General features: G+C 38.2%; 1 protein-coding gene across 1 annotated transcript in view; it reads left to right on the top strand.

Moving 5' to 3' along the window:
• Zdhhc15 (zinc finger DHHC-type palmitoyltransferase 15) overlaps positions 1 to 14388 on the top strand; it is a 95332-nt gene that overhangs the window by 77391 nt on the left and 3553 nt on the right. The window contains exons 8-10 of the mRNA XM_032889412.1: positions 4710 to 4842; positions 6594 to 6720; positions 9915 to 10018. Of these exons, the coding sequence (XP_032745303.1) occupies positions 4710 to 4842; positions 6594 to 6720; positions 9915 to 10018 (364 nt within the window). The remainder of the gene's footprint in view (positions 1 to 4709; positions 4843 to 6593; positions 6721 to 9914; positions 10019 to 14388) is intronic.

Raw genomic sequence — 14388 nt, 5'->3', positions numbered from 1 at the left:
TTCTCTGTGAAGCTTCAGCTGTTCTTGAACTGTCTCTGTAGGCCAGGCTGGCCTTAAAGTCACAGAGACCCACCTCCATCTGCCTCCCCAGTACTGGGACTAAACATGTGTGCCACCGCTGCCCAGCCAAATCACTAGTTTCTTAAACAAACAAACAAAATTAAGTTAACAGAAGTTTGTTAGAAAATTACTAAGTAGTAATTCCATGATCAGAAGGTAGTTGCGAAGGTTTTGTTGGGAAGAAAGATACACTGATGAGCACATGGGCTCATATGCACAAAAATGAAACAGGAAGTGTCTTTTGAACTTGGTAGGTTTTCCTTTTATTGGGGGTTGGGGGTTCTCTGTGTAACCCTGGTTGTTCTGGAACTTGCTTTGTAGACCTAGCTGGCTTCAAACTCAGAGATCCACCTGCCTCTATCTCCCAAGCTTGGGGACTGACAAAAGGCATCCACCACCACATCCAGCCTCTCTTTGGAACTTTGTGTGAAAACAGTAGGTTGAGAATTGAGAGAAGGGGAGCTAACACTGCCTCTATTGCTTGTTTCACTGTCTCATTACCAAGATCCAATGAAATCTAAAAAAAGATGAAAAATAAAAATTACTTTCATGTTTCTTCTACTTGGAGATATCAGCCATAGCCCATCTATTTTTAAAACATCAAGGTAATTCCATTTGCATATGTGTATAATACCTGGTAAAATATAATTAAATATGTTGTTTGTCACATTCATCCAGTTAGACTCTCAAAGAAATCCCTTTTCCTACACTAAAATACAGTTAATAAGGTATCCAAAATGAGAGTTATCCAAATGTATGCATAGGAAAGCATGAATGTGAATAGAGCTTCTGGTTATTACTTTAGAAATTTTACAAGGGCTTATATAACAGGGAGATCACATCTTAGCTGGACCAGTAAACCAGCAGCGAAATAACATAAATCACATGGTCAGAATATAAATTATAATGAATTGGAGAAAAGAAAAGACAAGACACTGAGAGGCTAAATAGCTAAGAATATTTAAATTATGAATCAGTGCTTTTATTCCTAGTAGTATAGATTACACTTTCTATTCAACTTGCTTAATCGGTTCAGATATTTAATAGCTACATGAATCAGGAGCTATGTAGTGCATATCAAAATTCCTAATTCAAATTACAAACAGAAATGATGAGGTTTTTCACAGATATTTTCTTCAAACATTCTTCAAACTTTTCACGAAGCTACACATCTTGATATCTTTTCTTTGGCCCATTTCCACAACACAAGATCTATTTCCCATCGCTCAGGTTTCCATGACCTATTTGGCATTCCATCTGCATGATGAGCTATTACTATAAATATGAAGAAAATCGGCTGTAGCCAATCAGCAGGGAAGTGTGAGCCTTGATTTTTTTTACATATCTTTCTGAGTCCTGAACACAGTGGGCTACTATTGAATGGCTCTTTACCTCTGGCACAAAGTAAACAACTTGGTATTTCAAATAGTTTGCCTTTAGCTCCCCTAGCCAGCCAATACTCAAACACCAAAATGTAAGCCAGGTACTGTATACTTTCCTTCACTCTTAAAAGATGATTACTGAGTGTGAATTCATCACAAGAAATGTTCCAGAAGTACCAGCAAATCCATGGTCAGCATGGCCTTTTCCTAGCCCATCATTATTTTTCCTCCACAATAATCTAGCTTATCACTGTCATCTCAGATGCCATGAAACCTGTCCTAGTTTGTCCTTCCACTGAAAAGGGCATTGACAATTTGGTGAAACGGTTCTTTGCCGTCACTCTGACCTTAGAACCATATTATATACTAAGGATGGATGGCTTTCTGAGTTTAAGTTGAGCCTCTTTTTAAAATAAAAAATAAACACTGCCATATATTTTTAAAGCCACATCAAAGAGAAAAGCTGTGCTCCCAAGAACAACAACTTCTATTATATGGTACTTTATGGTTCTTCAAGCATTTCCTCTGATCCTCACCACAACCTCGTGAAGTAGCCAAAATAAAAACTATTTGTCACATTCAAAGATGACAAAGCTGAAGCTCCCAGCAGTTAAGTAACATGTGGAAGATCACCTGGCTTGTGAATTTTGAAGGGAGAACTTGAACTATGCCCAGAAGCTCTATGGTTACATTACTATGCCTGTGACGATTTCCTATACAAAGACTTTATCACTTTTAGAAGAATAGATTCGGAAAGCCATCACACCATTTCTTTCCTCCCAGTATTAAATTAAACAAATTCTTCTCTTAATGGAGAGATTAATCTTTGCTTTCTGAAAAATTAATAATGCACACCTACCACACTGGTCATTGAACGTCTTCACAAAGGCTATGAACTATTATTTTAGAAACATAGTAATTACTATTTTACAAATATTCCTCTGAACTATCTCTGGTGATCATGGATCTTCATGATTTAACTTGGTCGTCTCCTCAAAATACAGTTTTGAACATAGGACCTGTTTGCATAGAACAGTTAATACTGTGCACCCTATCAAAAAGTACAGCACAGCAGATAGTCTACACCAGACAGACAAATTCTGAAAGAGATGGAGCACATCTATACAAGATGTGAGCAAACTTTCCAAACAGCCTAACTTAGCTATTTCCTAGTGCCCATTTTACTATTAAAAAAAATAAAATCAATGTGAGCTTTTTTCCAAAAGGTAGAAATCATGAGATCAAAATCCCAGTGAAGCCAAGAAGCACTACAAAATAGCACTTGGAATTTTACCTAAGAACAATGACAAAAACAAACAAAACTAAAGGAAAAATAAAACATGAATCAAACCAACCTCAAACCAAGCCAACCTAACCTGGGTGTTGAGGTCAAGATTTTATGGAGGGAATATCTCAAGAGGGAGGGTTTCAGATAAAGGTTCTTCAAAGTTGAAGTCCTTAAGGCAGCTATTTCCTGGACTGCTCTGTCCTATGCAGGTCTCACCCAGACCCCCCTCAGTTGAGAGTATCTGTGCTTGCTTCTCCTTATCTTCATACTGCAAACATATCCGACCTGGAAGAGGTCCAGCATTCTTTATGTAAAATGAATAAAAATAGCATCTGAGGAAAGAAAGAAATGTATAGTGTTTGAACTTAGCAAGTGTTGCCAGGCACCAACCTTCTGTAACTGGACTACAATAGGATCGTGCGGAAATTAAGTTCCACTTCACTTAAGAATCACTTTAACTTTATCACTGGGGGGCATCTGGAAATATCTCAAGCCAATTCATCATGCCAAAACAATGGTCATTAAAGGAAAGGAGGAAATAAGGCAGCGTCATTCCTCCAGCTGTTCATTCTGAAATTCAAAATGCTTTCCATGGTTCTTTTCTGGAGACAAAATGTTACATGCTATGCATGCTATAGAACTTTAGAACATTCATTCCGCTCTAGAATTATATATCAAAAGCTGTTGCCACATGGGAAATTAGATATCCCAGTTAACTATAACAATCTTTAGCTTCCTACTTTTACAATTACCTTTAAAATCCTGCTTGATTTTTACTGTCCAAACAGCTGCTCCACAGGATGCAGTATACCAGTACATTTTACTTCCTCTGGAAACACACACACACACACACACACACACACACACACACACACCACACACACACACACACACACACACACACACACACACAAATTGTCAACAGCTTTAAATCAGTCACAGCTCAGGTAGGACATTTTAAATTTCTGTGTTTTAGCTTCTTATATCCATAACTCTTGCATTTTCAACACACACCAAGGAAACATGATGTATAAAGAATACTAGAGAGACGGCTCAGTAGTTCTGAGCACTGACTGCACTTGCAGAGGACTTAGCAGGACCTAGTTCCCCATGGCTTCTCATAGCCATCAACAACTCCAGTTCAAGAGTATCTAATACATTTTTCTGGCATCTGTGGGCATCAGTTAAGCATGGGGTACACAAGCACACATGAAGACAACATATACACACACAAACACACACACACACACACTTCTCATACAGCAAAATATTTTAAAGTAGGGCTTTATCACATTATGTTTTATTTTAAAAAATAAATCTTTATAGTCACCTTAAGACAATTGGATGAGCAGTAGTGACCTTATTATCTGCTAGCCAGTGGTTCATAATTCTCCAGCAAACTGGATTATGAGTGTCACACCATTTATGACTCCAGCATACCTTCTTCACATTATTCTTTTCTAATTGGTATACTAAATATGTCACTTAAACAAGAATCCAATGCAAACTTTGTAAGTTAAGGACATATTTATAATAAAGTTTGATGATCAACAATTTTGTAAAGATAGATAGATAGATAGATAGATAGATAGATAGATAGATAGATAGATAGATAGATAGATAGATAGATAGAGATAAATAGTAGTCAAGGCCTGCAAGGAGTTTAGCAGTCTAAAGCACTTGCCACCAAGCCTGTAACCTGAGTTCAGTTCCTTGTACTCACGTAGAAGAGGATGAGAACTGACTCCTGCAACTTGTCTTCTGCCTCCATACATGCACACTTTGGCATGCATGTATACACATACACATGCATATATACAAAATAAATAAATACATGGAATAAAATTTAAGTTTATAAAATCTGTGTGTACAATTCGGGCTGGAGTTTTCCGTGTGAAAACTACTAATCTATATAGGAAAAAGAGCCATGCATTTGCACTCTAATGTTCTCTTTTCTTTGTTTATTGTTTCTCTTCTAGGGGGAATTGCCCAGTGTGCGCTCTAAGTTCCATGTCCTCTTTCTTCTCTTTGTGGCCTGCATGTTTTTTGTCAGCCTTGTGATTCTCTTTGGTTACCATTGTTGGCTTGTCAGCAGAAACAAAACTACCTTAGGTAAGATTTGAAAATTCATATTAATGTATATCACTGTGCTCTATGGGTTGCTCCCTAAGGAGATAAAATCTCAAAGTATTTTAGCTTAGCGACAGCCCTTTGCCTCCAAACTGAGACAGATGGAAATACATTTTGCCAAACTGGACAATAGTGAACAAAGCTTACAGAGTCCTCAGAATATTCATGAGTCGAATTCATGTAGAACCCAAAATGGTCATAATTCTCTATAGTACACATTGGGAAATACATCCTCAAATTCAGAAGTCTGACTTCTAACCAGTATTCTCACAAAGAAATGAATGTCGGGAGGAAGAGATGACACTAAATAAAGACAGGTAACCTAACTGAGGGCACACAGTTCAAAGCTGAGTTCTTACAATAATACAAATGAGTGACAAGAATGGATGCAAAATTCTGGGCCATCAAGATTTCTCCGCAGGCACTTGCCAAGAGCCTGATACCTAAGTGCAGTTTCCAGAAGCCACACGGTAGAGAGAAATGATTTCCACAAGTTTTCCTCTGTCCTCCACACTCACACAGTGGCATGCACACCCAGGTTAACACACACACACACACACACACACACACACGATAATAATAGAAATGCGACTTATTTATATAAAGCACCAAACTAATATTTACAGTTAGAGAAGTGTCTAAAAGGACTATGCAAATGAGATACATATGTTAAATCTGCAGAGTCAGTTCACTAAATGAGGATTTTGCCGTCAATTAGTACTCTGGGCTTGTTATTATGTGTAGAATGAAAGGATGCTAGTGCAATAATCGCTTCATATATAGTGAACACTTAACATGCTCTACAAGTCAGCACACAAGGAATAAGAAGAAAGTGTTTGAGTGTTAAATGTTTAACTAGGATGGATTAGATTGGAAAGGAATTTAGTGTAAAAGCCACTGCACTTTGAGAATTCATTTGCTAGGAACGTCTTTGTACCCATTTTTCTAAGTCAAATATATGTGTAGCACTTAGTACTTAGGGTAGTAAATTAGCACATTCGGTTGAGAGATAGCTACAAAAGTAGAAAAGTACTAAAAGCTTCATGATAACAGGGTCTGAAAACAAAGGACAAATGGGAAATGGTGAGATGCAGCCAGAGCCCAACAGTGAAAGTGTTTGCTTAATGGGATAAATGTGTGTCTAAAAATAATGTGCACTAATGTGGCCCAATTCCTCATAGTCTTTGAGGTGATTACAGTTCACCCATTGACATTTTGTCTGGAGTAAAACTAGGTTATTTTTTTTTTACATTGCAGGTTTCATTGTGAACATCTTCATTTCTGAAATGTTTCAAAACCAAATCAATGTCATTACCATCTCTTTATGTGTCATTACTTTGGTCCCAGATCTACAGATGGAGACCATTTGGCTGTTGTCACCAGTTTGATTCAAATAAAGTGCAGTTAAATGTGTTCCTGGACTCCTTAAGTCCAGCCGTCCAAAGACATGCCCCTCACTAATGCTCTATTATTGTTGTGTATTTACACTGGCTTTTTTAAAACCTAAGAATACAAATGTCTTATTTTCAATAAAATTTTTACATTTTATTAAATGATTAAACTGAGTTTTACTAAGAAGTTTAGCAATAATTAAGAACATGGACCTATGCTAAAACAGAAAAAAGATCATAAATCCAGGTCATATTTTTTGCAAGATGTAAAATCATCACGGTGATGAAATATATTGCCTTTATTTCTTCCTCTTTTTTTTCAACTCTCCTGGACTATCTTAGAGGCCTTCTGCACACCAGTATTTACAAGTGGACCAGAGAAAAATGGGTTCAATCTTGGCTTCATCAAGAATATTAAGCAGGTGTTTGGCGATAATAAGAAGTTCTGGTTAATACCTATTGGGTCCAGGTAGGTAATTATTACCACTGAAAGCAGCCAATGCTGAGCAATGCATTAAAGCAACAGATTTATTTTTAGATGTTTTTGTTTGACAGTTTCACATATTGATAATGAATTTTGGTAATTTTCACACTCCAATTCTCTTTCTCATCCCCTCTTCTCTCCTGCTGAAACCTTCTTCTCAACAAGTCTTCTAGTTTTATATCTTTGAGTGTGTGTGTGTGTGTGTGTGTGTGTGTGTGTGTGTGTGTGTGTTTCTCACTTAAATCAGTGTTGCTTGCATGTGCATGGGTAGAGGCTCTTTACTGAGCAAGGACAACTTTTCAGTGCTTGCACCATGGAAAAAAAGAATACTCCTTCCCCAATGACCGCTTGGTTACCAGTAGTAGTCCCTCAGTGAGGCATAGGGCTTCCTGAGTTCATCCCCTACTTCTAATGAAGTGCTGATGGGCCTAATCTAGCGCAAGTCTTGTGCAGATGGATAGCCATATCTTCAGTGAGTTAATTGGTGAAATGGCTACGTCAAGTCCGTAACATATCTCTCTGTTGTCCATTTCTGTACCCGTGGCATTTACCTTCTTTCTGCTTCTTCTGTGATAGTCACTGAAGCTTGGTACAGCTGTCTATTTAAGGCTGAGTCCACTCCCATCGCTCAGTCTCAGAGACATGCCTGCCTCTGACTCCGCCTCCGGACGAATGGGATTAAAGGCGTGTGCCGTCAGACCTGGCTTAATTTTTATTCAGTTTGACTGTAATTGTAGTCCTAAGAATAACTTTCAGTCTCTAAATCAATCTCATTTGTTCTTGGTTTTAAATCTTACCTCTATGACATTAGGAGTTAACTCCCAGTGTGAAAAAGGAAAAAAAGAAAAAAATTTTAAGAGTATTGGGCAAGGTATTATTTTTAGCATTTATATCCATATATATCCATCCCTCTGTGTATTCTCTTTCTATAATTGCTATATACTATTTGGGGTTTTACATTCTCCCTTAAAAATAGTAAGAATTTCCTCTTGTGACATAATTTTTGTAACCATTGTGTTTGGTTATGTAATATTCTATTTATCCATTCCCATATTATTGTACACTTAGATTGCGTGTGATGAATATTTTTAAAGCTTATCACTATTATCATCATCAGTTCCAGGACAGACAGGGCTACATAGTGAGACACTGTCTCAAACACACACACACACACACACACACACACACACACACACACACACACACACACACACACAACCCAACTTTTTTGTAGAACTGGGCTATATCCTCTGAGTGACTTAATGAGCCAGGTGAAATCATCACAAACTACAAGAGCTCTAGAGCAGGGCATGTCTCAGGCTTTTTGCACGCTTTAGGTTTACTGCTCAAATAGCAATGTAGTCATGTTCTTTTGTTGAAAAAACTTTGCTGGAGTCAGCTAATAGGGAAGGTTCAGTTTCCTCCTCCTCCCTCCCTCCCCTGACCCTCCCCCTGACCTCCCTCCTTTGCTGCAGCAATACTTCCCCCATACTGGTTAATGTATTACAGGGTTATTTGTGTAAGGTTGTGTTGTTTTGAGGAGTCTCTAGTCAAGTGCTGTACTACTAAGCTATATCCCACAAGACTTGAGGATTCTTAGTTCTCTTGTGTAAAGCCATGGTCAAATAGGCTTGTAGTATCATCCAAGTTATTATCTACTTGCTGCTAAATTGCTCTGAATTTCCATGTCTTGTTTGTATGAGTGTGAACACTTCTAGCTATAAATACTAAAACAAAATTTATCAATGGATAATATCTACTAATAACTGTTAGCAAGAATTATCTCCATACATTCTGATCACATAGTCAAACTCCATTACTTCATCACGCTAGCATAGAAAAACAAAAACAAAAACCAAAGCTGATTTACTTCTGTAATCAGTATTCTGACACTTCCTGTAGAGCAGTATAAATAAAATCCATAAACATTTTTATTGACAACATTCAAACACAGGAGAAAAAGTACATATGGTATCAAATAAGCAATTCAAAAGTCATTCAGAGTTAAACTTAGAACATACTCAGCTATATAGACTCAATTCCTGAAACTGTAACCATATCTGGCTAGAGCCACCATGATTTCTGCCACAGCTCCTATCTGTAAATGCCCAGAAATTAAGTAGGTGCGTGGTTTAGATTATCATTAGAGATCCACAGAGTAGACTAACATGTAGATAAATTGTCCCTAGACTACACTGCAAGATACCTTGCCATTTCTTTTTCCCAGATTACAAGTCAAATACAGGGTACAGGAACATTCTCTCACCTTTCACAGCAGCTTTTTCCTCATTATATTTAGTGATTGTGAGTCTTCTCATCTCCCTTGAAAATTAAGGATCAAAACAGTGGGAATGATAATGGAATATTATTGGGACTATCATAGTTAAATGATATTTATGAAACTGCATTGCATATTGTTATATTAGGCATTGTGGAAAGCAAGTTAAAGAATGTCTTACAAACAAAAACAGTCACACTCATACAGACAAACAAGACGTGGAAATTGAGAGCAATTTAGCAGCAAGTAGATGATAACTTGGATGATACTACGAGCCTATTTGACCATGGCTTTACACAAGAGAACTAAGAATCCTCAAGTCTTGTGGGATATAGCTCAGTAGTAGAGCACTTGACTAGAGAATCCTCAAAACAACACAACCCCAAAGCCATGATCGTATCTCATTTCTAAGAAGATTATCACTATCTCAGAAGTTTGTATAGATGAACATGATGACACGTACTATATACCATTACTCAGGATACTAAGACAGATTACAAGTTCCAGGGCAGCCTGAACCAGAAAAGAAGATCCTGCCAGATCTGGTGAGATGGTTCATTGGTATTAAGGAACTTACCCCCAAACCCAACACCATACATTCAATCCCCAGGATCCACATGGTTCGGAAAGGAGAGAACTAATTCCTTTAAATTGTCCTCCACATATGCACCCATACACATCCACACACAGCATAGTGTGCTCTCTCTCTCTCTCTCTCTCTCTCTCTCTCTCTCTCTCTCTCTCTCCCTTTTTTCTCTGTCCCTCCTTCTTCCTTCCCCCCCCTTCCCCCACTCTCTCCTTCTTTCCCTTCCCTCAATCCCTCCTTCTGTGTATAAGCAAATTTGAATCAAAAGTGAAAGTTTGTGTCAGTTGCAAACTCACTACCTCTCTTTTCCACCAGCCCTGGTGATGGACACTCCTTCCCTATGAGGTCTATGAATGAGTCCCAAAACCCGCTGCTGGCAAATGAGGAACCCTGGGAAGACAACGAGGATGACAGTCGAGGTAAGTAGGCTCAGAAGAAAGCCTTTTTCTCTCTGCGTGACAGACTTAGTACTACATGATCCATGTTAATGAAACTAATGTAGTACTGAGTCTGTCATGCAGTGAGTAAAAAAATCCAAAGAGATTTGATAAGCATAACAGCTACATAAGTGCCCCCCTGGGTGGGGGTGGAAAATATGGCCAGATTTGTTTAACAAATGTCGGTGGCAGAGGTAGCTTTGTTAGACAGGGCTCACTAGAAAAATAGAACCAATAAAGTACCGTACATTACAGATTGTGAAAGGGATTTACTAGAATGGCTTTTATGATAGGACCTAGGTTGTCTAGCAATGGCCCTAAGTATGGTGGAGGTACAGGGTAACCCTGTATCTGCTCAGTCCACGAAGCTGAAAGTCTCGTAAGTTCCAGTCTGGTCCTAGGTGCCTGAAGATTCCTTCAGAACCTTCAGTACAGAATCCACATGGGAAAACTGAAAGAGCGAGAGGCTGATGTCAGTGGACGGTGGGAGGAGCTATGATAGATGTACTCGCTCAGAAGGAACAGAGTATAGCCAGGTAAAACTGCTAGACATCTCCGCATCTGGACCACCCTTCAGAAGGTGACGTCCACTCTGAGAGCAAGTCTTCCTTCTGCGGTACATCAACTCTGGAAATACTTTCCCAGACATAGCCAGAAGTTGATCCTAAATTCCATGAAGTTAACGAGTAAGGCCAACTGGTGGGTCCGAAGACAAAGCTCAGCAGATAAAATGCTTGCAATCCAAGTATGAGAAAGGAAATTCAAGGTTCCCAGATCCAGTAAAAGCCAGGTGGGCTGGTTTGCGGACCACTTATAATCCCAATGCAGGAAGCAGAGACAGGAGCTCTCTGGAACAAGCTGGCTAGAAAGATTGGCAGCAACAATGAGGACCAGGTTCAGTGAGAGATCCTTCATCAATATATATAGTAGAGAATGATTAAGAAAGTCACCAAACAGCAATCTCTGTTCTGAATGTATATGTGCTAACACAGACATATGTCTACACACATGTAATATCATAGTGCATACATGTATACACACATGAATGCACATTATATACACATACAAAAAAAGAACCATAGTAGCTTAAACAGTTCCCTGCCAGCTTCCTTAGACTATGACTTAAACTGTACAGATAAATCAGGAAACATAATAAACGTATTCTGCGTGTGAGTAAACAGTCTTCCCAGATAGCAGTCAGTGTTTTACTTGAACGCTTGAATACAAAGCTTTATTTCCATCAGTAGGCATGGTTCATCTTTCTCTACCCTCCTTCATTAATATTGGTTCGGTTTTCTTTAAAATGTTATGTAGTTTTAGAATGTCTTAAATATACCACAAAATAAAAGGTATGTGGGAGGCAAACTCGAGCATGCCTGTAAGGACAAAGGAATAGGTTAAACAGAGAAGTTTGCCCTCCCACCCTCTTCCATCACATCATTGGGTCATCTTGAGACACTCGTGTCTCGCTGTATTCTTTGTCTCTACCTATTGCTCTGCCCACTGCTCTGTCTTCCACCCTTGCAAATTTTGCTGATACCAGCCATCAGAGAATAAATTTTAAAAATTATTGACATAAAGCAGTAGCTGGCAGCAGTTTTTAAGTAGGAAATTTTAACAGTCATCATGGCGTGTTATTCACGACCTGGGGTAAATGAAGCTGAATGAGGACATGGAAGTCTTTAGGAGATGAAGGAACTAAGCTTTCAAATATTCACACAGTTACATTGTCCAGGCCTGGCTCTACCTGAAAGCACTATGCTTAAAAGAAAGCACAGTTTAGAGACAAAACAAGAAAGCTTATGATTACAAAAGATAATTCTTGCCCACTCAAAAAATCTCTAAGACAAAAAGAATACCTTTTACTCCCTCTGCAGACTGTTAGAAAGTGACTGTTCTGATGTGCCATCCTCCTGCCATTTGTCTTTCTGAACAGACATTAACTTTCAGCAATCTCAGATGATGGGAATTCTTATATTGGCATTGACCCCAACAGAAATGAAAGACACGCCTAACTTCAATGTTGCTTGAAATAATTCCACAATTTAAAAAAAGTTCATATGTGAACCTTATGTTGTCAAGCAAAACAACTTAAGGATTGACATAGTACCACATCACATGAAAATTACCTTGGAGGGGATGGAGAGAGGGCTGAGTTAGTAAACTTTTCTATATAAGCATGTGGATGGAGGTATGTTTGCCATAGTGCTTGTGTGGAAGTCAGAAAATGACTTTGTGCATCTGGTTCTCTGTCTGCCTTTACATGAGTTCTAGGGATTAAACCCAGATTGCCAGGTTTGCACAGCAATTGATTTTACCCACTGAGATCTCTCCCACCCAGGACAGTACCCTTGAATTATGGTCTTTTTCAAAGAAATCCAGTCATAGGTATTTTTACATAATTTCATATTTTATAAAATGTTTATGTTCTCCATTCTTTGACTTTAGTAATTATGTAGACACTCATTTTTATAGTTCATGGAAGTGAAAATTGGAGATATTAACTAACTCATCCAATATCACATAACATGTATCAAGCAGTGCTTGGAATCAAATGAAGGTATCCTGATTCTAAATCGTGAGATTCTTGCTGGATGGTGGCATGGCTGTCATTTGAATGCGTACATATGTGCTACAGTGTTGTCATTTACTTCCATCTTCTTATCTGAAGCAGTCAGCTGCTTCCAAAGTCATAAAATACGTCATGGACCACAAGTGTCGTTTAGCTTTTTCCAGACCACTGTGCCATCTGACATAGATGAGATTTTAGCCCATTGTTGTCTCTAACGGCTTTCTTATAGAATAGTGCTTTCATTCTAACCCGGATTCTCTAACTGCACTGTTGGTTCCATTGATGGCATCACCCTCAGGTATGCATGTCATATGCATGTATGTATGTGGTCATATACAAACTACTCATGGATTTTTTTCTAACAATGTTTTCATTAATTCCTTTATTATTTCCTTTCCCCCTTTGCTGTTTTGTTTTGTTTTTAAAGACAGGGTTTCTCTGTGTAACTCTGGCTGTCCTGGAACTCACTCTGAAGACCAGGCTGGCATCAAACTCACAGATATCTGTCTGCCTCTGCCTCCAGAATGCTAGGATTTAAGGCATACACCAGCACTCCCTAGCAAATTCTTTAATAATTGCATACAGTGTATTTTGAGCATGCGCACCCCCAGTTCCATAACTGCCCTGTCCGCCCTCCTATCGCTTCCCACCAAACTTTGAATTCATGCTCTTTTCACAATTACATTCCCAAGAAAGGTGTTATAAGTAATCTATTTCAGTTTCCTTTAGAAATCATGTCAGGATTAATTTCTAATAATATAATACTTACTATACATTATGTATTTATTAATAGCATAATGGGAAATACTCTAAGTGCATATAAAATGATCAAATGTGGCAACAGCAACTTGGTGAGTACAACTGTGATGCCAAAGCCGGGCTTTTTCTTTGAAATCCCTCCCTAATTTAATACAGGGAACTCTGAGGTTAAAAAAAACACATTTATAAAATCAAAGCATTTAAAGAGGTTTCTCTGGAGAGGCTTTTTAAAATAAAGTATTTAATTAATGCACAAATACACAGAAGATGCACAAATGAGTATGCGCATCTGTGTAATTTTCTGTGGAGATTAGGCAGGCATCTTTTAAAAAGATTTTTGAGAGACTTGGATTTTAGCATTTTAGCTTTTTGAGGAAGTGATCCAGAAATGTCTGTTACATTATTGCTTTTTCTCATTAAAAATTGCCAATAGCTTACATTAAAAAATTAGAGATGCCAATAAAAATTTTTATATTAATCTATTCCAAATGGAACCATTTCCTCCACATTAGATGGATGGCTTCTACAGCCCTGCCTTTTGTAACTGTCATGAATAATAAAGTGGGCAAGACTGTCAAGGCGATGCTGAAATGCAAACTACTGTAAGCTGACATCTACCTGCCTGCAAAAATGATATTTAAAAATTTTTGTGGCTTTCTCAGGGGAAGTAAGTCTAGCCTCTTATTATTTTCTGATAGAAGTGATTTCTTAATATGTTTTATCTTTATAGCTCTGGTGCCTTGCTGGATGTTCTTTGTTCAGTTTTTATTTTTTTTATTTCAGTGGGTAACAAAGCCTGTGCCATTTTCTAACAATAGCCTTTTACAAATGAGTAGCTGAACACTTTGATCACGAATGTTTATTGGAGATGCAGCATCCATAGAAATTCAGGGAAGGGAGTTACAGTCGATATTCTGTAGCTAGTGAACTTAACAGAGGTGTTGACAAAGACTTCATCAGCAGAGCAATGGTTGTCTCCACCTATGAAATGTGTTAGTTTTCTGCCGCTGTAAGAAAATAC

This window comes from Rattus rattus, chromosome X, assembly GCF_011064425.1.
Source record: "Rattus rattus isolate New Zealand chromosome X, Rrattus_CSIRO_v1, whole genome shotgun sequence".
In the NCBI taxonomy this organism is placed as follows: domain Eukaryota; kingdom Metazoa; phylum Chordata; class Mammalia; order Rodentia; family Muridae; genus Rattus; species Rattus rattus.
Note: the sequence above shows the minus strand (reverse complement) of the source record. Positions and strands in the feature narration are given on the sequence as shown.